The sequence below is a fragment of the Toxotes jaculatrix genome, chromosome 21 (genome assembly GCF_017976425.1).
Source record: "Toxotes jaculatrix isolate fToxJac2 chromosome 21, fToxJac2.pri, whole genome shotgun sequence".
In the NCBI taxonomy this organism is placed as follows: Eukaryota; Metazoa; Chordata; class Actinopteri; family Toxotidae; genus Toxotes; species Toxotes jaculatrix.
In genome coordinates this window covers 18236554-18258884 of record NC_054414.1, presented here as the reverse complement: position 1 = coordinate 18258884, position 22331 = coordinate 18236554, and the positions used below count along the sequence as shown (strand labels likewise).

The window sequence follows — 22331 nt, the reverse complement described above, 5'->3', positions numbered from 1 at the left end:
TGGTTGGAAACATGTAAATACTGTATTTATACAGTACATTAAACTGTCAACATCACAAACGTGTTTTTATTTTTGAGAGGAAATTAGTTATTAACTGCAACCTGAGTGCAGATAAATGTGTGTAGTGCGTACAGTATATAGTACATTTATAATCTGAAAAACATCAATATGCCTTCAAATCAATAGTTCTTCTGGCGCAAAACAAAAGATGAAAACCGCAGAGATTTGTCATGTGTAAGCTTTAATTTCATGAATAAAAAAACAACAGTACATTACACAATTAAGCCACCTTTAATAAATAACAGTTTCCCCCTCAGAAATCCTTCTCTTACTTGATTCTGCATTGCAATTTATAAGCTCTCAATGACAGAGTCAAAGGAGGATTATTGCTCCCTTGACATAAACAGTGCACATGGATCACACACAAAAAAATAACATGCTTGTTGCTTGTCTCCCTTCTTCACTCCTCTTTTTCTATATTTTACAGTAAAATCTCTGGAGATACAGCCCCCACGCACAGTCTTAGTCTCTTACTAACGGAAAAGTGTGTTCAAGGGAAACTCGGACTCGAGGGACATGGAGGTATGAAAGGTTTTCACATCAGGGGTTTGTGGCTGGAGTTGATCGTAATAGCTGACATATCCAGCAGGGGTCGTTCCTGAGGTGTGTGAAAGCATTTCTGTTTTTTTTTTCCTGCTGCTGTTTGACGTGAGATCTTGCACTCATGTAGGTGCAACGCCACTGAGAGTCGCACATTAACAAACCACAGAACATAGAATAAATAACGGACATTGTCCACCGGCCAGTAATCATTGTTTTTTTTTTTTGGTTTTTTTTTGAAATGCCATCATCAATTCTAAACTAATTCTCTATTAATTGCACTTGAGACAAGAATTGTCTGTTAAATACCTTCATAAAGGTCCGTGAAGAGTCATCATCTCTCTCTGACAGATGTCAACATAAACAATAAATGGTACATGTTTTGGAAATGTTAAACAAGCAACATACAGTATATCCATTCTCTTTTCAGCATAAAATTAACACTTCATTACCATTTAGTATTTAAATGCTCAGGTAAAGGACTGAACTGTCAGACAGTTTGTCCTTTTTGCATCAACATCACTGCTAAGACCAAGCTTTTAAATCTATATGCATCGTGTTTGTGATCATCTTCCAGTGGATACAACACTGTATAAAATCAGCTTAGCTCAAAAAAGAGCTAAATGTTAGTTTAACTGAGGGCTTACAATAAGGCAAACAGAAGTCAGGATTTTATTTTAAATATATTGAAATAAATCCCCCATAATGCAACGCTACCGCCTTCGCAAAAGTTTGACCAGACACTGAAAACAAAAGCTAAAATTGTCTGAACTAGCGGAGGAGTTAATGAAGGGAACTCCTTCATTATTTTAATTTTTGCTCGCTTAAAACTTACCAAATTCAAATAAGTTGTCTGAAAGCACATGAATCATCCTGTACAGGACCCACAACGTGTGAGTTTCAACAAAGTTAACTCCCCCTGGTCCCTAAACCCCCCCAGATTTCCTGAAATAAATCAAGACGACACAACTTCACTGTTCTCATTGGTAGCTAGATTGATAATACTGATGCCTGTATGGTAAGAATGAAGCTACAGGCAGGAGTTGGTTAGTGGTTATGTGCCAGACTATTTCTCGGTGAGTCAGCTCGGCTAGCTGTTTCCCCCTGTTTCCAGTCTTTAAGCTAAGCTAAGCTAAATGGCTCCCGGCTCTCGCTCCATTTTTAATCTCATGTAACTCAAATTAGCAAATGTTTCCCAAAATGTCCAACTATTTCCTTAAATAGACTCTACATGTGAATGATTTTTTCTCCGCCTAAAAGTCAGAGCATAGCCAATATATAACACTATATACAGTTCATATATCAGCTCATTAAAAAAATGTAAGTAATTTCAACTCTCCTTGAGAATAAACTTAAGTAACCCTGCTCTTCCTTCTCCGAGTGAGCGCCCGTCTGTCGCCCCCGGCATTGTCTGAGGCCATTAGCACACCTGGTGAGGAATGAGGAGCAGATCTCTGATCAGCGCCGACTGCAGCCTCACTCTTCATTTCTGTCACCAGGCCGGGAGCCGGGCCTCTGTCAACCAGTGTCACCACATGATAGGCCAGTGGACTGGGGGGGATATTCAGAGTGTCTGTCTGGTCACTTCGTGCTTCCTGTTCATGGTGGTCTGAGGGTGACAGTGCCTCGTCTGTTTACCTGCAGGTTTATGGAGCTGTTCTGATTGACCCACTTTTAGCTCGTCTGCAGTACTGTTGCTCTTCTCCTACTGTATGGGAACTGTTTGGGGAAAGGATAGAGGAGCAGGACGCCTCATTAGTCCTAGTGCTTTGTTTTTCCATGAGCCTACAGCTGCATCATTTTTATTGATGATTCCCAAGTGCACTTTATGTCATTTAAACAAGACTAAGATGTTATAGAGCTTGAGTAGCAGTGGGCTTTGTTCACGTACACTGGTGGAGATTGTGTCTGTGTGTGCATTTAAAGATGCAACCCAGCGTCCATCACGTATCTGTAACTTTCTGAAACTGACAAACTGACATTTGCACCCACTCTGCTGTGGTTGGTCAACTGGGTGGAGGTGAGAAAGTCAGCTTGCTCTCTCTAGTTCTCTTTTTTCATTCTTCACACAACTTTTCTCGCCAAAAGCCAAGTGAAAGACTATGAACGCCTTCCAGTGCCCCCTCCCCCCCCCCCCCCCCCCACCCCCCTTTACATGGCTTTGCTCTCAGAGCACATAGGCATAATCCTTAAGTCACAACGAGTCAGCAGCTACCACAAACCATTCAACACCTTAAGATCTCTGCTGGTAAACCTCAAAGACAGGACCAACCCAAAAAGGGCAACATCAGCTGTCTGCAGGAGGTCGGAGGTCATTGACCAGGACTCAGTGTACAGTTAGAGAGAGTTCAAGGAGAACACCCGCATATCATCCCAGAAACCATCTCTGAACAAAGACAGATTAACATCACGACCCATTTATGACCAGTTCCACACTTCAGTCACCTAACAACAACTAAATCTCCATGACAACTAGGCAACTCCATCCACTGAAGAGGCCCATGAGCTGAGGTTGAAAACTTTGGAAACAAGTAAAATGGATCTTTGTTGATTATTTTTCTTATCAAGCAGCTCATAATCATTTTCATTATGAAATAATCTGTTGACTATTTTCTTGCTTAACTGATCAATTATTTTGTTTATAAATATCAGAAAGTAGTAAATTGTTATAATTATAAATATTATAATTTCCCATGGCCTAAGGTGATATCTTCAAATGTCTCTTGTTTTGTCCGACTAACGGACCAAAACCTAAAGATACTCAGTTTACTCACATGTATGACAAAGAAAATCAACAAATCCCCAGATCTGAGAAGCTGGAAGCTGCAACTGTTTGCTTGAAAGTGATTTTCATGCTGTTATTATTATTTTTTCTGTAAATTCCCCCATTTTGATTTTATCATATTAGCCAGCATCTCAGTGTTACCCATCTCTGTGGGATTCAATAACATTACAGTGCAACCAGACATAGATTTGATGTCTTTGCTTTATCCTGTGAATACCCAGATGGGCAGTGTGCTGCAGTCAACGTAAACTATAATCCCAGATCATTATTTCATAGCAACTTTGAAGAGCTGTTATGTGTATTCATATTAAGTATTACTCTGAAGTTATTTCCATCAATGGTCCTTTAAACTCGTGAGATATGTTGGATTGCCTGCAGCTGTGGAGATTCATGTTTTAATTTAAAAACAGCAACTCACATGTAGAAATACACAAAAAAGATTTTCCTAGCAGGGCTGAGACAGATTAGCGGCCTTACTTCAGAGCATGTGCTTGCTAAGCTCTCTTAACACCCTGACATTAGTTCACTCAGACACCCTGGCCTCTGCACTGTCAGCCTGCAATGCCCCCTTGTCGCCACTAGTGGGAGCTGCAGTAAATGACTTGGGCCAGGTTATGGGGAAGACTGTGTGAGTTAAATGAAATTTGTGCCCACAGTGATCTGGGGAAATGAACGTGAGCATATTTAGAGTATGTGTGAATGGCTGAGTGTGAGAAGGAAGAGACAGAGACAGACAGAGACAAGACAGAGCAAAAGAGACAAAGAGTTTGATGCAGAAAGAACAGACAATCCCTGCAGGCGTCTGTCAGCAAGCAGATATGCAGATCTTTTTTTCTTTCTTTTTTTTTTTTTTTTAATCTCCAGATGTTTGAAAGGCTTAAGTCACAGGTCTGTATGTCTGTTTGGTGTTTATGTGACTTTAGGGCAGTGTCCCAGTCACATCCACTCCTGTTCAACCCGAAGTTTGACAGTAACCTTGAAAGTTCCTCCTGTAATCATTTGACACTTTGAAAGGTAACTTTGAAGAGAGGCTAGCCACACTGTGTGAGGTTGCATGTCCTATTTTGTGGTTCTGGCATTTGTCTGCAGTACCTGAACCTGACTGGACAGACCGATAAGTGTCCATGAGGGCGGTGTGGGAAGACGCTAGGAGAGGCTGTGGCGACTGTGGCGATGTGTGAGGTCTTCAATGGGTGTAATAGCCATAGTAGTCTGCATTGCTGTTGCTGTCCTTCTCGCAGACGTCCCCGCTGCGTGGAGGTGGGGAGTTTTCAGTGCTGGATGTGTACGGCGACACTCTCCTCTTCTTGTTGTCCCCCACGCTGCCCTCAAACAGGCCTGAGTCTGCAGAGTCTGCTGATTTCACAGAGGGGGGTTCGAGCCAGGGCTCCTCTCCCACCACTGCCACAGTGTCCTTGGGCTTGTCCTGCAGAAGGGGCGCTTGCAGAGGCTCGAGGAGCGAGGAAGGATGCAGCCTGGGGTTGCCAGGTGACGTGGAAGAAGATGAGGATGAAGAAGAAGAAGATATGGGTCTAAACCACCCCAGACTGGGGCCAGGTTTACTGGGGTGACTGAGGTACTGAGGGGTGGGCCGGCTGGTGCTCCAGCCTGCTGAGGTGGCTGCTGATACAGACACGTTAGTAGATGCAAAAGGATGGTCTGGGTAGTAGCTGAGGGCATGGTGAGCGGATGTCTGCAAGGGGAAGGGCTTGTAGAAACTATTTCCAGAGAAGTCCCCCTCATAGGAGGAAGTGAAGTCAAGCCGGTTGGGGGCTACACCCTGCTGAGGTGGCAGGTACCAGCGGCTGTGGGGACTGGGGCTGGAGGATGGGTCTTTGTGCTGCTGGCCCATGCCAATAGGCTCACGGCCGTAGAAGCGGCTCTGGGGCAGGGGGCTCATGTACTGCTCAGAGAGGTAGCCCTGGGGGTAGCAGCTCCCTGGCAGCAGCTGCTGGTTCTCTGTGGGGGAGGGAGTGAGGCGATCAGAGTCGGGAGGAGCGTACAGCCTAGGTAGGAAGGAGGAGGAGGGCAAGAGAAGAGAGTGTGAGAAGAAGAGAAAAAAACAGAAGGTGTTATTTCCTGCCCAAACCTCAAACTATCTATCAAACATCTCACAGCCCCTCACACCCTTTCATTGCAGCATGCTTGAGCAGAGCAGTAATTGCATCTATTCCAATATTAAAAGGGTGATATGAACGCTCAGGGCATTTCAGTACCAGCTGTGATCCAGGCTCAGTGTTTATGTTGAACCAATGTAAAATTTTACGTAAAGATACTTTACACTCTCTGAAAGGAGAGGATTCACTGTAGTTTTCTCTTTACAAACACAGTTATTTTATTTTTTATTTATACTTACGTGTCATAATTGTCACGGAAACCTTTAGCGAAGGGGTTATGGTCTATTTTCAGCTGAGTGATCTGTGTAGGGAATAGGAGGAGGGCAATGAGAGAATGTAGGCATAGGAAAAAAAGAAGGAGTGAGCAGCCACATACAAGAAACGAGAGAGCAGAAAGAGAGGAGGTCACTGACTAATAATTAATGAGGATAACATGCAGTGTTTTCTCGTGTTGTTGAAAGAGAGAGTGGGCACGCTACACATGTCGTGATGGAATAAGCATAGAAAACAGTGAGAGTGTATCTTTCCTTGGCATTCAGCAACTCTTACACAATGTATTTGAACAGCTGTTAAAGATACGCAGCACATCCTGGGGGGGGGTGAGAAACAGTGCTCAGGTCAGATGAGGGGAGATGACTCTCAGTTGAACTTAGCCAGTGTATAGTAAACCAAGCTAAAACATACAGTAGGTTGTAGGAATGTAAATGAGTGCGTATGTATTTTTGATGCATGCATGCATAAACCAAAGCTTCTGTCTGAAACATGGCTCTGACATAAATCACTGAACTCAAAATCTTAGTAAGACAGTTTTATAGAAGGTGTAAAAGGTGTTGTTGTGGTGTTATGGCAGCATTGTGCAAAATCAATTGTATAAGAATAAATAAGTAAATAAAACAAACTAAAGTAACAGATCCAAACTTTTTAGTCCAAAATGACAAATACAGCGACACGAGGAGCAGAATTTCAAACACCAGCCATCATTTCTTCTCAGGGTATTTTAAAATTATATTTGATTAAAAATAAGAAAATTGGGCTGAAGTTGATTATCTTTTGAAAAAGGCATTTTTTTACACTTTGAAATAATTTTTTTTTTCTTGTAACTGAGGTGACTTACATCTGCGTTCTGATAAGCAGTGACAGCGATGAACTGAGTCTCCGGGAAGATGAACATCTGAGCTTTGGATGAGAGGAAGGGATCCTCCGAGCCGTCCTCCTTCACCTCCACGATGTGGAGACGAGGCTGGTACTTGTGGAGCGACTGCAGCACTATCATCTGGAGAGGAGACGATGGCCACGCGAGGGACAGTTTGGTTAGAATTTTTGCTTTTCTTTGATAGAAAAAATAAGCAGAGTCTTAGTGGAAATGTGAGACTGGTAGGATGTTGCAGATACACTGTCTGCGTCTTAGGGCACTTTTCCACTGTCACAACCTATAATGTGGTTAATTTTGATGTGGCACATGTCAGAAACATGATGCAGATGATAACACTGAATGCACTCATCCGTTTATTTAGTTCAATAAACCGGCAGAGAGCAGGAAAGAGGACAGTACCTGTGCCACGTTGTTGGTGCTGCCCTTGTTGTTGGTGAGCTTGAGTTTGCTGAACGACACTTCTTGTCTCATCCAGTGAGCTCCTGTGTTTGGAGAGTCAGGGTGCATGTACATCCTGTTCCCTGCAGGTACAGAAGCAAATCATGAGCCACACGTCTTTAGACTGTCGAAATATTCTCTGTCACATCTAAAACAAACTTTTAAAACCATCATTAGCCTTGAAACGTACAAACCGAAACCACGATGTTGTGTGAGACAGAGTAAAGTAAACTGCAAGCAACTTCTCACGGTGCAGCCACCACGGACAGTGCTATATGCTTACTCTGGAAAATTCGGCGTCACATGAATAGTTGTGAATAGTTGGGGTTTCAGTGGTTGTTATTGACTCTGAGTATTTGTACAAAGCTGAAAAAAATAAATCACTTTTATGTGGTTGGTTCAGTTTTAGTGGGATGATAAGAGGGTACTGTAATTACCACGTTTCCACCATATTTTACCTAAAAATATAGAAATGGTTGGAATTAGCAACTACTGTCTGCAAACAAAGGTAATATTGTTTTCATCCTTTTTACGTTTGGTGCATTATAATGGCAGGATACAATCTCGGCACCGTGATTTTTCACAGCGTTACCACAATGACCTGCTAACCTTATCTGAGCACACCACATAAGTGCACTATTAAATCTAATTGAGTGAAGCTGTTTCACCACAGTTTCCACAACTTTAGCACATCACCAGTCACCTTTCCACAACACCTGGTACATGTGTGACAACACCTTGCAGTTTCTCTCATTTATATAATTGTGGTTTGTCTATCATCAATCACACACAAAATGTCGTCTTGGTTGGCTTGCTGTTGTTTTTTTTCTGAGGTGTGAACAGGAAGAAATAACGAATGAATGGAGGAATACGTCGCAGGAGTGTGAGACAGGGATAGAAACAGAAGTAAAAACCAAATCCACGTTTCTTAGAGAACTGAAAAGGATAGAAGAGTCAAATCCAGGAAATACAGGCAATCAGCATGACTGGTGGCTAATTAGACCAGTTCTAAGTAACAACATGACACTTCTGTTGACCACAGATGATGGAGAACTGGGGCCCCACCATCTGACCAGTTCAGGCATGTTGTAGAGAAAATGTGAACAATCATACACTATTAACTACTGGAAAGATGAGTTTAGTGCCCATAAAGAACTGTCCCTGTAATTTTATAGTCATGTCTCTTGAAAATGAAAAAAGTTTAAAACTAGCACCATTAAACTGGACCAGAAGTGTAGTTCTGCTTTCAGTAATACATCACCCAAAGATTTCTCACGTACATGCTCCCTGCAGAGTGTTCAGTGAAGCTTAAACTACAGCAAAAACAATATGAAATAATCCACAGAAACCTCTCAGATGACTTGTGCATCATGATGCACGTCTTGGTTTCCCTACTGTGTGCATGTAGGTTTGCTGCATTATTGCTAAATAAACCACTTCCTCAACATCTTCCATTTTGCATGCACTGAGCAGAAGACCCAGTTCAGAAACTGACCAGGGTTTAGGCTCGTCAGCCGGTCTTAGATCCTCTGTGTTTGCATTTGCTTTTGGAAGCCCCAGAAAGAAATGTGAGGATGCTCTTTTCCTTTTATGGCCACTGTGGGTAAGTTTCTAATAAACACTAATTATAATGTTTGGGTGAAGTACTTCATAACAGATTGAGACATAGGCTGAACAACTTTGCATGCTGCTGGCTCCAAATAGCAAGAACAGGTGACACAATAACCAATATAATGCCAATAAATTGCAAACAGCGTGCTCAGCTTATCATTACTTCAAATATAACAATGCTAACATGATTAGATTAGAAACAGATCTGCTGTGAGTGAGTCAGGGCACTTTTTGCTTCTGCTGTCTTATCTTCGTCTTCATGATCTGATTAAATAGTTATCTGCGCTTCTTAAAGAAATCATGTCTATGGCAGCTTTCGCAACAGAAAGCCTGAATCGCTTTGGACACAGTTCACATCAGCGTTATTCTTCTCATACCTACAACTCTTTATCTGTGTTTTTTCGTGTCTGTAAGTGTGAATCACAGAAATGTTTAGGATCATATGCACATCAGAGAGACAAGAAAAGGTACAAAGAGAAAATCGAATCTATTTATTAATCATTGTGAGTTTTGTTGAGTGAAATTTACCTGGCATGTTACCCTCTGCTTTCCCACACTGGACCCACTTGCCACCCTGGTATCTCCAGTGGTGCTGATCTGCCAGAACCACGTCCACGTAGATGTTATAGTGGGCAGATGGCTCCAGAACGCTGATGTTGAAGCTTAGAAAGGGAAACATCCTCCTGGATAAACACACAAAGAAAAAACATTTAACCACTGCTGGTCACTGGCATCATGTTGGTGCATGTGGTAACTAACAGTTGCTTCACATTATTATATAATAGTACCTTTAAAGTACCACAAGTGCTTGGGTAAATGTTGAGTAGTGACAAAACCGTGTGTGTTTCCTAGTCTGACATGTTTAGCACAGCGTTCTCCTTTAAATCATTTAGCTCCGTTTGTACAGTTTGTCCTCATTTGTACCACTAATGATAAATGATATTTAAGGACAATGATGTGTGTATGTAAGGCTGAGAGGCGATTCCTGTCAGGACCTCATGTCTACGAGGCTCCTTCTGTTTCTTCAGCAACTGAAGAGTCAGAGTAATGCATAAGACGTGGAGGGGACTACTGGGGGGGGGGGGGGGGGGGGTGAGGGGGTGACTGTAGGTGAATATTTAATACTGCTGTTAATAAAAGATGCCCCAGAAGCTGCTCCTGATTGCGGGAGCTTTACATATTGAACTTAATTTGATCACAGAGGGCTTCAGTGAGACGGGGTAACCAGGAGGTCAGGGTTTTCCCTGGGCACCGGCCTCACAGCAGCCCAGTGAAGGAGAGGGAGAGGCTGGGTTAAACCAGGAGAAGAAGACACAAAGATATAAAGGCACAGGCACTGAGGATACAAAACCAAAAACACATCACGCTGATGGAAACTATGATGGCCGCATACTGATATGCTAAACATGGTTCATGTAGTGCTCGGTATTACTAACACACATGTGTGTTACAAGAGCAGCATTAGCTAATTGGCATTAAACATAATGTACATCTGAGGCTGATGGGAATGTCATTAGTTTTGCAGATATTTGGTCATAAATGAGCGTTTGGCAAATTCAAAATTTGAGCTAGAGGAGGCGCTAGAGGAAAATTTGGGGTGAGTTGAGCTAACAGGCTGCTGGTTGCACCCTCATACTTATTTAGCATATGAGAGTGATATCGATCTACTCACCTAACACCCTCTGCAAGAAAGTGACTGAGCGTGTTTCACACAATGCAGATCTGCTTAGACGGGAGTACAGCACGGTGTCCTATGGGCCAATGAATGGACCACTTATTCCTACCTCCTATTCTCTTCATGTATAGAAGTCTGCCCTGAACTCTGCGTCCATACGAGGTCACTGGAGTGTAGTTGGTGTCAATAAATCAGGGCAACATGTTTGACATTTGGCCCAGCTGTTTTTACACTGGCTAACAGAGCCTGAGGCTATGGAGCATTTGTAATGAGTGATGGGCGACCGACCACCGCCACCCCCACCACCATCCGTTTGATTTGTTCAGCGTGAAAATTGAATGAGTTTTGTTTTAAACTAATTGTCCTGCCTGTAACACGTCTGTAGCCCAAGTTCATGTCTCTTTAAATGAGGGCTTTGCCTGCAAATGTTTTGCTTCAATGCAAATGAACTGAAAGAGATTATAATTATAGAAGTGTGTTCTATAGAGTTCACGGCTTAAATTAGTCATTGTAAGAGTGCAAATAAGACTGCGTGCAAAAAAGAAAAGAAAAACGTCCGTGTCAGGAGCGCTCTCTTCTTTCTTTTCTAAAATGTTTTGGTGTGGGTGGAACAAATAGATAAGATCTAATGTCGTTTTGATCACCTCTGTAATACACTGACACGCTCTTCTCAAGGTCAAAAACAACCTGTAAGCATGTAACGATACTTCTGGCCTGATGCATTTTCAGAAAAGCTCGTAGTGCAAGTTAGAAGTGCTGTTATCTTGTCTGTATGGAAATTCATCTCATTTAAATGCAGTGTAAAAACAAGTGAGTGTGTGTGTGTGTGTGTGTGTGTGTGTGTGTGTGTGTGTGTGTGTTGCCTGAGTCTTTGTACATACATGTTTTTAATACAGCACAACGGGCCAATTAAAAATATATTTCCTTAGCACAATAAGTTCATGAAATTCGGATATTTTATCTGTAAATTTTTGAGACAAATCAGTTGTTGATTATAACAGTGACACTTTTATTGGATCAGTTTATTCTTTATTTTTAAAGCCCGTAGTGACCCACTGCCAGAGAACCTCAGTGTTTATCCAACACCAAACGGATTCTTTGATCAGATATTTCCCGATTTTGTTAAAAGTTATTTTGTGTAGGTAAACTTCTTCTATCATTATCAACGAAACAGAAAAACAAACAGAGCTCCGTTGTTACATGTCCCTTCACTACCATGAACACGCTGCAGTTTATTTTGACACACAGTGTGCTGCTGCATCAAATGTGTATTAATCTGCAACTGAAAATAGTCGTCAAACAGTCCCCAAACTGCAGTGCCCAGTTATTGTTTTTTTGGAAATGATCAACACTTTAAAAGAAAAAATCACATAGCTACCTACTGAGAATGAAACAATGAAAACAATACCCAAACCGATACCACTCATATATATACTCATATATTAATAATGCTATGTATTAAAAACATTCTAAAAAAAAACAACCCTCTCCTCTCTATATATTAAAGCCGGAGTACTGGTACTTTGTTTGAGTGGATGTGGTGTGGTGTGGTTTTGCTTTGCATGTATGTCTCACATTTGAATTTGTGTCATGCAAACTCCTCGAAAAGCTCTTCAAGTCAGACTTTCCTCCAAGTGCGACTGCGAAGAAGCAGCCACATCCACAGACATATTCTGCTTTGTGTCTTTGAATGATGGCTCTTTATGCTTGTGGACTGAGCACACACACACGCACACACACGCACACACACACACACACACACACACACTCTTCTTACCCTTCAGTGGTAAGACAAAACCCTTCATTGAATGGTCCCAGTTGGGTCTTTCTGGCTACATGGCGAGTCCAGTTTAACAATCAATCATAGTTCTCAGTGAAACACAATCGTGGCAGCAGCTCTTTAGTGGCTCGCAAAGAACAGGTGATAGGGCTCTTCTTCCACTGCAGCGTTTAATACAAGTGAAAACAGAAACTCGGCTGTTCAGCGATGGCTTAACCCACCTACACTGTGCGAGAGTAATCTAGAAAGTAGATGAGTAGTTATCCTTTTTGCTTCACTGATATTGTCGATTCACTTATACTAGAGCCTTTTATAGGAAATCAGTACTTGGCAAAGGGGGAAACCATAGAAAACACAACACAGAGGTGTATTTGCATGTGGGGGCGGCATTCTGTCTTTATGTACAGAGTTCAGCAAGAGAAGCTGAAGAACAGAAAACACATGTTAGCGTGCAGGTAGTGTTGTTAGTGGGGTGATGGCGTGGCACCATAGCTCTGCCGCTTTCTGTGTGACACATGTCACATATTCTATTTTTATATGATGGTTACAATCACAAGGTAGACTGCTCTGTCTGTCGCCTTTTCTGCTGCTTTTTTTTTTTTTTTTTTTTTTTCAGCATTTTATTTTTCAGTAGGCTGAAACACAGATACATGGACACCAGTGGGAATCAACTGGCAGCTCTGCAGCCACCAGACAGACTCCCTAACCAACCTGCCAGGGCGCCACTCTGATTCAATGGAAACTTGACAGTAATGACAAACGGCTGGTGCTCCCTCAGCCTGATCCAGGTATACTGTATACGCACATGAATACTCATAACCGTAGTCATTTTTTAGACAAATTACCATAGAAACAGGGGAGTGTGGTGAACCAACCAGTAATACAGAGACAGTACCGATGGTGGTGACATTTAAAAAAAAAAAATCAAAATAAACTGTGTGGATGCTGGAGAGAGAGGAAGGGGAGGGGGTTGGGTTTGGGTAGACAGAGGGCGCGGGAGGGGAAACCGCGGGGGGGAAACGGAGGTTAAAGAAAGGGAAAAGGAAAGAGCAGAGGGTGGAGTGAAGGGGTGGAGGGGTGGAGGGTTTGTCCTGGGGATGCACGGCAGAAGCTTGAGAGGAGGAAAGGAACTGGATATTCACCAGGGAGAGGACTTTTCTACATGAGCGCACCCGCTGATTCATCCGGACAGGAGTTCAGGTCCAGTTTTTGTCACCGTGTGTACGCTTGATCATCTGTGACGAAAACATGCCAGTCTACAGCTGCTGCCGGACACAAGCACTCTTTAACACACAGGCGCTCCTGCTCCTGCATTGACTTATTTCAGAGGAATTCAGCCACTGGAGATGTTGAAATTTCAATTCTGTAGAGCAGTGTGTCATCCGATACTGCTGATTTAATGCTTCGCTCCTCATAAATGATAAGGCCGGTTTTATATTTTTCTTATCGTTTTCAAATCCGAAGATATACATTTTTAAAACAGCTCCCAAATACATAGATCCATTCTTTAAAAAGGCTCAGTGACTGACTAAAACAGCTGGGGACTGTAGTTTTTAGCAAGTGTCACTCAAGCAGGAGTAAATTGTGTATTGTTTTCAGTTGCAGATTAATACACATTTGGTGCTGTGCTGGGTATTTCCAGCAGCAGGAAAGTGAATGTGGGATTGAGTCAAACTAAAATACATTGTGTGTGTTCTTTGTAATGAAGGAACATGTCACCCGGTGCAGCAGTGAGGTTCACTGATGTCTTTTTAATAGTTTTTGAAAACAGTGGAGATACACACAGAATACTTATTAATCAGATCAGTTCATTGTTTTTTTTTTTTTTGAGATTTGCTGCCAGTAAGTAAAAACAAATTCCTGTGTGAGGCTTAATATTTCTTATCTAATTAATGACACAACAAATTAGCAGCACATTTTTCAGTCCTCTCATCCTCAAGGTTTTTATCTACCCTCTTGATAACCACATATGAGAGGCAGTAGTAAACGTTGGGGGCAGTAGGAACAGGCCTGTGGACCTCACCTCTCAGTAATTAGAAGAGGTGATAACATTATAAGAGGAAGCACTTGTTTAGCTATCTGAAAATATTGGCACTAGATGTTTCTGCGAAAAGCTGCATATGCACACATAAACAGCTGAACAGGAAGTGACAAGTCATACTGTCAAAACCTTGAAACAGTCCCACTTCTGCTTTCAGACAGAGAGAGGGAGAAAGAGAGAAAGAGAATTAATGCACAAGACTTCCAAACATTCCCAAAAACAGTATCTTCAAATGTCAAAGATAAAGAATTTGGTCTTTGACACGATGATCATCGACACGTTTGACATTACTGTATTACAATGTGCTGACATGTCTGTAGCCAGGCACCACAGAGGAGACACCCACAATAATTTCCTTGGTGATGTGAAGTGATAATTTCCAAAATATGCCATACCTACTTTGGAAAGAAACTTGATTATTCAGTGAGTTTAGTGAGATTTTTTCAGTTGATTAAGCAGCTGCTGACCATTAAAAAAAATACTATATTTCCTTTTAATTATGTGCTAATTAACATTTTATGAGAGGAACAGAAAGGGACATTCCTCACTCAGAACATGTTGATGATGTGATGTTTCAGCATGCTTTTCTTTTATGCAATATGGAAACTTGCTCTACTCACGGCAGTACTTTATTACAATAAACTAGCAGTAGCTGCTATTCACAGGAGCCAAATAAATCAAAGGATTATTTCCTCTTTGAAAAACTACCAGACATCAGACTGGTACATTTTAGAGTTTGGACTCAGTGGAGCAGAGAGAGCAGATGAGCATGATTCCTCTGACTCTGAAGTTTAGCTCCGCATTATTTCCCTGAAAGCTGTTTGTATGGTAAGAACTCAGTCAGTCCTATCTCCTTCCTAGAACATAAAGTATAAGCTCAAAGAGAACTTCATTAGCGTGATCTGTGAGTTATTAATTATCTTTAAATTAATCAAAACGTTTGAAAAGTTGCTTCGATTACAGGTTGACAATCTACTAATTCAAATGTGTCTTTGCACACATGAAATCGGTTAATATTCAGTTGTTACTTCATGAAAAAAGTCCCCGTTAATGAATGTGCTTCTTGGAAACCACTGTAGGGAAAAGTTTATCCTCCTGACTCATACCTAAACTCACCCCAGCAGGTGTAGGATCAGCACATTGGTCAAACAAATGAATGAGGAAAAAAAGCTAAAAGCTTCACTTTCTCTTTTCAGTTTTAGTCACTCGATTTTTTTTTTTTACTACATCAGAAAATCCCATTATTTTGCACCTAAAAAAGCTCCCTCTGTTTTTTCAACATCTTGAACAACAACAGATGATGCTGTGTTTGTATCAACCGCGATGCCCTGCTGCGTGCAGCCTCGATGAACTCTACCTTAATGCATGAGTCAAATGCAGACAGAGCAGGGCCTGAAATGGCATCAACTAGTGTGGTGATCTGAATTTAGCTCATGAGAAGTGCAGATGAATTCGGCCCCCTTTGCCACAGGCCATGAAAATGTCTCCAGATTTCAAAGCCCAGGTGTGGTACATGAGCAAAACTTCTGAGAGATCTGTCAGGCTGTACACCCAGCGTCCTGTGCAGGCTGAAGAAAGCAGAGAAAAAGAGAATCTAGTCTCTTACTTCCTGAACTTCAAAGATGCCTCGTCCTCTCAGCGTGGCCATCTAAAGGCTCAGTGGTGTTTGACCCTTCTCTCTGCTTTACAGTTTCTTTCACCCTTTCTCCTATAGAAACCAGGGTTTTGATTAACATTGCAGACCCTCAGACTGACTTCTCTCTAAAAACACTGTAAAATTACTGTGGGAGCCTGAACCCAAGATGAAAATTTAAGAAGGGTATCTCCTCTGATATTGAAAATCCGTCTTTTTTATACTACTTCTTATCTCGACTCCTCCAAAATCTTGCAGGAGTTTTTGTTATGTTGCAAAAAGTCTCTGTTATTTGGCACCGTCATCACTTCTGGTGCAGGATACTTGCAGTTCAGCATGTCAGCGAGGGACTAAGGATAAAAGCTAGAGAATATTTTGATAAGGAGGATTTGAAATTTTCGTATTATGAGGTTTGTGGTTTTTGCGCAGCTTGAAAATTTGCTTTTTGTTGTATGTGGAAGGATAACACCTCCGCACGCATTTCACCGATCCTGTTATTATTGTGGGTAGTATTTACACTTCTGTGCGGAAAAGTCTAGCAGGTGTGTGTTTATGTGTTAATGTGTCTTTGCTTTGAGGGCGGGCGAAAAAAAAAAGTGTTTTAAAATAAAATTATATGACGAATTTTAATTACATGGCAGCTACTGTTGTTTTACTGAGTGTGTTTATACTGAGCAACCTGCCAGGGCTGGTTTTGTCAAATGACAGAATGAACACACACACACACACACACACACACACACACACACACACACACACACACACACACTTAACGTAAAAATAACATGGACCAAAATAAAATGCAAATTTGCAACACAAGCTACCTGAAACTTTCTCTGCTTTCACTAAAACGTAGCCACAAAATCTTCATACACCCTCAAATTTCTAATACATTTGCTTTATGCAGTAAAGAAGCGGTGAGGTGAAGGATGGAAAAGGAGCAGCTTTCAATTTGTTGTTGTTCAAGTTTAAAGAAAAATAAAAAAGCCCAAATACATCTCAAGGGACAGTTTTAAAGAAGCATTTCTTGCTGCAAAAAATGTAATTGAACTCCACTCAAAATGACAGTGTGTAGGTGAGCAGGTGTAGCTACAGGAGTCAACCAGAAAGTAAAGAAAGGGATTCAGGTCAAAGGGGGGATATTTGCCAGATGCTGTAACTTGCAGCTGGCAAATGGAAATTCTTCATCTAAAGCTGAGAATCTCCCAGGTTTTAAAACTAGAAAAAAAAATGTGTAAAAACAACTTGAGAGGGTTTTAAAAAGCGTAAAATTGGGGGGTTATGTCTACTTATAATTTTCACTCAAGTCACTTTGATGAAAAATTTGGGGTTCAGCTGACAAGCCGAGTGAACTCACTGGAAATATCAGTGTCCTATTATGTGACAGCGCACTTTTTTTCTGCGCACAGATCCGAGCCATGAGAAACCTATGGCCTGAAACCTTCTGCCAAACACAAGTGTCGCATATTAGGGAATTAATGCTCATCGACATGATAACTGCATCTGAATGCTCAGTGACCCACCAGAGGGGCCCGGCAGCGCCGTCTCTTCCCCTCTCAGGTCAGGAGCTCCCTGCTCTGCTGAGACCTGCCTCTGTCACACTGTTACATGTTATTATTGTTATTATAATAATAATTTAAAAAGTTTCACTCTCAGATCTATTGTTTGAAAAGCCCCTATCTCAAGATAAAGCGCTGAGGTTTAATTATCAAAAAGTTAGTTTCTCACTTTATCGCCTCAACTTTTAAAAATATTTTTAGTCAGATCAGAGATGAGACGTTTACAAACGTTTGTCGCTGAATAGATTTTGTCGATAAAAGCCAATATCACGGGAAGAGGGAGAGTTTTTTTCTTGCATTTTGAGTAAAAATACGAGAAACGTTTTTTTGTCTTTTCTCGCAGCAGAAACACTGAAATGTAATTGATTGGCCTCCTTTTGGCGTTTAATGCCTGCTGTGTTAAACTGGAGGGTCCCCGGTGATTTTAGAGGTCAAGCAGAGGTGTCAAAATGTTTTCCAGCAGCTCAGCCTGCAACTGATATTGGCTGCACTTCACAGTTTCTCTGGCTCAACTTTGGCCCAAAGCGAATTTTGATTCGATCGAATTTTTACACAGAGAAAGGCTGGAAAAGCTTAAATGCGGTTTGTAATAAAACCAGTTACACAGAGGAGGCTTACTTCTACTTCTGTTGAGACGTATTTTAAATAACTCTCTGGTTAATTGAATTTCTCATTAGGGTTCATACTTAAATTTGCTCTAATTATAGCGCTGCTCTCATCAGTTTTGCGCAAAAACAACAAAGTGTAAAATCGACTTTATCATGCTACACACGAGGTTCAGAAGTCCCTCTTATCACTCTGTCAAGTAAAAAGCCAGAGCTGCCAACACCCTTGTCACCTGACCAGTGATGGGTTGGTGATGGCTGCAAATTTCCGTAGTAAACAGAAGCTAAAACATAAGTAAACTATGACCTCTATTCGGTGAAAACCACAACACAGCACGGCGTGGAAATAAAGTGTTATTTATATTCTAAAAAAAAAAAAGACAGCTGTCTTTTGAGTTGAATTTGAAGACGTTGTTGTGATGTGGCGGTGGCTGCTGATCATTAAGATAAGACTGGGAGTGAGTAAATTAGAAAGTGTATAAAAACCAAAAGGACCGCGCTGCGTAATTTGCCTTTTCTCAGCCAAACTCTGACCGTAAGAGTGAACAACCTGCTTCATCTGCACATTTACTGCTGTGGAAAAATAAGGGAGAAATTTTGGTGTTCTCTGTCAGACTTACCTCCCCTGTTTGGTGATTATCATCTCGGTTTGGAACTTGTGGAACTTGGCCCATAGCGGATAGTTATTGAGCAGAGCCTGAGTCTTCCCGCTCACCTGTAGCCCAGGTAAAGGATAGAGAGACGACCGCTGGTAACTGTGCTGAAAGCTGGCAGGGTAATTCTCCGGCGACGGAGAGTACACGTCTTTACCGCCCGTAGGAAACCCGTCTCCTGCCGTCGGGATGTAACCCTGCCCGGCTCCGCTTCTTGGCGGCGACCGTACGGCGCCGTACGGGCAGCTGCTGAGGGTCTGTGCGTAAAACCTGCCGGGCTGCGCTCCGTACCCTCCCACCGCCTGATCCGAGTGGTACGGCAGAGGCAGAGCGTCCTGAGTACCCGAGTCCGGGTAGTAAAATCTCGCGTCCTGAATCCCCATTTTAAACTCGGCTAGATCCTTGCTGCCGCGGTGGAGGTGACTGCTGATGTCGGTGTTCTTTCCGAAAGTTTGCGTTTCAGCCCCATTCAACATGCTGAGGTAGAGGTTGCCACCTATGCCGCCCATTTGCAGCCCCGCTCACTGTCTGTGCGCAATGTCATAAGTCTCCGCTCCTGCGTCCAGTCAAATAAGAGCATGTACAATAAAAAAAAAATCTTTAAACAGTCTGGACTGTTATCCTCACCTAGGACTTACAGCGCACTGACATGCCACAAACTTTAAAATCTGCTGTCTCGAGCGATCAGAGCCTGAAATTAAAAATATAAAAACTCATATAATATAAAGAGTCAATGGATTATTTGTCTTCAAACTTTTTTTTTATTACCCGAGAAGGTGACTCTTGTCTTTTTTTTGACGTGTTGAGTCGCTACCAGAGACTCAAACACAGGCTGAGTTTTCTAACCTATGATATATACATTTTGTCAGTGGTCATGTTTTGGAGGTGTGTCTGAGGCAGGGGAGGAGGACGTGATAGGCTCCGGATGTGAAAGAGCCGTCCCCTTATTAGAGAGTAACTTTACACAAATCACACACACTGCCCTTTGTAACAAAAGGTCTGTAAACGAGTTAGTATGTTTTATAAACAGAAATGTCTTAAAACTTCATAGAGATTAAAAATGACTAAAATTAGAGATGAATACCACAAAGTTCCATACGGGATATTTTTGTGTATTTTCGTTGAGGAGTAATTCACAAATATGAATAATTCATATCATTATTATGTTGTTTTTATAGCCGATAATCAAATATTTTGATAATGAGCTAGTAAAGGGGCTGAACTGAACCTAAAGCTGATAAATCTTGAGTCTCATAATTAAACCACAGGCCGCTCGTTCTGACAAAGCACTGATTCTTCGCAGTGTCTTATACATTAAATTAAATTCACTTCATAATTTAACAGTAAAATAAACAGTTGCGGTGTTTGTTATACATGTTCCGATCAGACATTTGCTCATCATGAAAATTAAATTTTTAAGTAGACTGATGTGGATTATTAGTTTACTGCTGTTAGTTTCTTCAGATGACTTCTTTTTGTCTTCTGGGCCTCATTTGATGTCAAACTCTCTCTGAACTTGAAGCTCATTCGTTCACAAAACTATGATTTATTATAATTTGTCCCGAACCTGAGTTAAACATGGTTGACTCTGTGTCGTAGTTTGAGAGGTGACTCAAAGAATCGCACAAAAAAAAAAAAAAATCAGTTCTTCACTTTTGTAGTCCTGTAGTCATCATCCATAAACAAGTTGACAGGTTGAATCATCAGCATGATTTTATTTTCATTTTCCATCTGAATCATCAAACAGCTCAAAAACTAAAAGGTTCTACTTCTTTTTTTTTTTTAGTTTTTAATACTCCTATGCCCGGGGAACAAAGCCACTGGCCGTGTGAGGCCAGCACTAAACGTCTTTAATTACCTTAATTAAGATATTACACTTATTGTTATTACAATTATGCAGAGTCATAAAATGGAAATTCACCCAAAATAAAATAAATTACATTTATAAATCTGTTTTTGGGAAAGAAAAAGCAAACTTCACTTTTCTGAAAATAATTTTCAGCTGAATTTTAAACTTTATGTGGTTCAGGACACGATGATCTTTCATGAAATTCAGATTTACAATAACTGTTACTATACTTACTGCTTTGCTTTGTTTGTTAATGATAATGATGATTGTTAATGATATTTGTTAATAAAAGGACTCAGTACCCATATGTGGACCTTCATGTCAGCATGTAGTGTTAATATAATAATACAATGGAGTGTATATGAATGTGTATTTTCATGTAGAATATGTTCATTTAATTGAAGTGGATTGTTTCTTTATGAGAAGTCAGGACCTGTTTCTCAAATCTCTCAGCAATGGTTTCATGTCTCATAGTCATAATAGACACGAGAAGAAGAAATGGGTTGAAAAGTAGCAGAACTTTCCTTCAAGGCCTCAGACGCTCTGATTCCCAGAACACAAACCTGGTTTTAGGCCAAGAATATGGGCATGTTTAAATGTTTAAATGGGCTTTTAGAGTCTGGGCCGAGCCGGAGTAAATGTGAGGCTGGTGCTTTTGAACAGGTTGGTGTTTGTGGCAGCAGGACACCTCAGAAAGCATCAGGTAAGGTTTCAGTTCCAGTCAAAATGAACTTTCACAGACGTTTTATGTGATTGTCAGAGCGTGACGCTGTGATGTCATACAATTTACAACCATCACGGACAATCATTCGGTCCAACGCTGAGCGAAACAGAAAGCGGTTCACTGATACAGACGCATTCATCTGCTCTTTGAGGCCTTTTAGTGGCTTGTTTGGACGTCACCGGTCAGCCAGCCTGGACAGAAGATCTGCTTCATAAACACAGATGAAAGAGATAACCCTGAGGTATTAGCAGCTGTGTGTGTATGTGAACACACACACACACACACATTAATAGATGAAACCCCCCCAGTGCAGGTATGACATAGTTATCCCCTTCGACACTGTCACTGCTCTAATCCCACTTCCTGCGTCTCTTCTAGCAAGGTGAGCTCACAAGGGCACACGCTGAAGTCATCAGTGTTGACACGGGTGGCGAGAGGGCCACAGTGTGAGCGACACCACGGCCACCAGGGCCAGCCAGGCGTGTCCACCCACACCCACCTCCCCTCGCCTTCCCCCACCTCCCCCCACCCCCAGCTGGAGCCACCACTTCCTCTGCTCTGCTCTCCCTGCTTCCGGTTAGAGCCCCAGGCCATCACCTTGTGAAGCACAATCGGCTTTCATTTTCTCCTGGCAGTGTTGTTCGTGGTTCAGGTGGCTCTCGTGTGCACAGGCATGAAGCAAAGCACGCAGCAGGGGGCAGGTATTCTGAACAGGATAATGCAATTTTAATCTTGATGATGATCCAGCCTGATGAAGCAACTGAAACATCAAACATTTTATCGGTGATTTCTCAAGAATCAAAACTCCGCTGCTGTCTGTATTGTAAGTCAATCTGGATGAGCGGGAGTTATAAATAGTGAATTATAATATCCCTCATACTTGTAGACATGAGAGGTGGAGCCGCTCTGCAACTGGACCCTGATGTAAAACCTTGATGGTTGTAAAAGAATGCAGTAAAAACCAGTGTGGTCGACTCGTACACAGCTTCTGTGGGGGTGACAGATTTAGACGCGATAGACGGACGCATCAGCAGATGTCTTACCATGTCTTCATTAACAGTATCACCAGACCGCTCAGTTAAAAGAGACTGTATTTCAGATATTTCCC

General features: G+C 41.7%; 1 protein-coding gene across 2 annotated transcripts; it reads right to left on the bottom strand.

The window, feature by feature from the left end:
- Positions 1–224: 224 nt before the first annotated feature.
- On the bottom strand, positions 225–21620 carry tbx21 (T-box transcription factor 21). Of its 2 annotated transcripts, XM_041067195.1 has the most exons (7): positions 21616–21620; positions 18618–19044; positions 9233–9387; positions 7055–7176; positions 6617–6775; positions 5742–5803; positions 225–5391 (listed from the first exon to the last, which is right to left on the bottom strand). In XM_041067195.1, the coding sequence occupies exons 2-7, from the start codon at positions 19031–19033 to the stop codon at positions 4572–4574; spliced, it is 1734 nt and encodes a 577-aa protein (XP_040923129.1). In that variant the 5' UTR covers positions 19034–19044; positions 21616–21620; the 3' UTR covers positions 225–4571. The 2 variants fall into 2 exon arrangements, with proteins under 2 accessions (XP_040923129.1, XP_040923128.1); XM_041067194.1 differs by lacking the exon at positions 21616–21620 and having other exon boundaries at positions 18618–19452.
- Between the last annotated feature and the right edge of the window lie 711 nt (positions 21621–22331).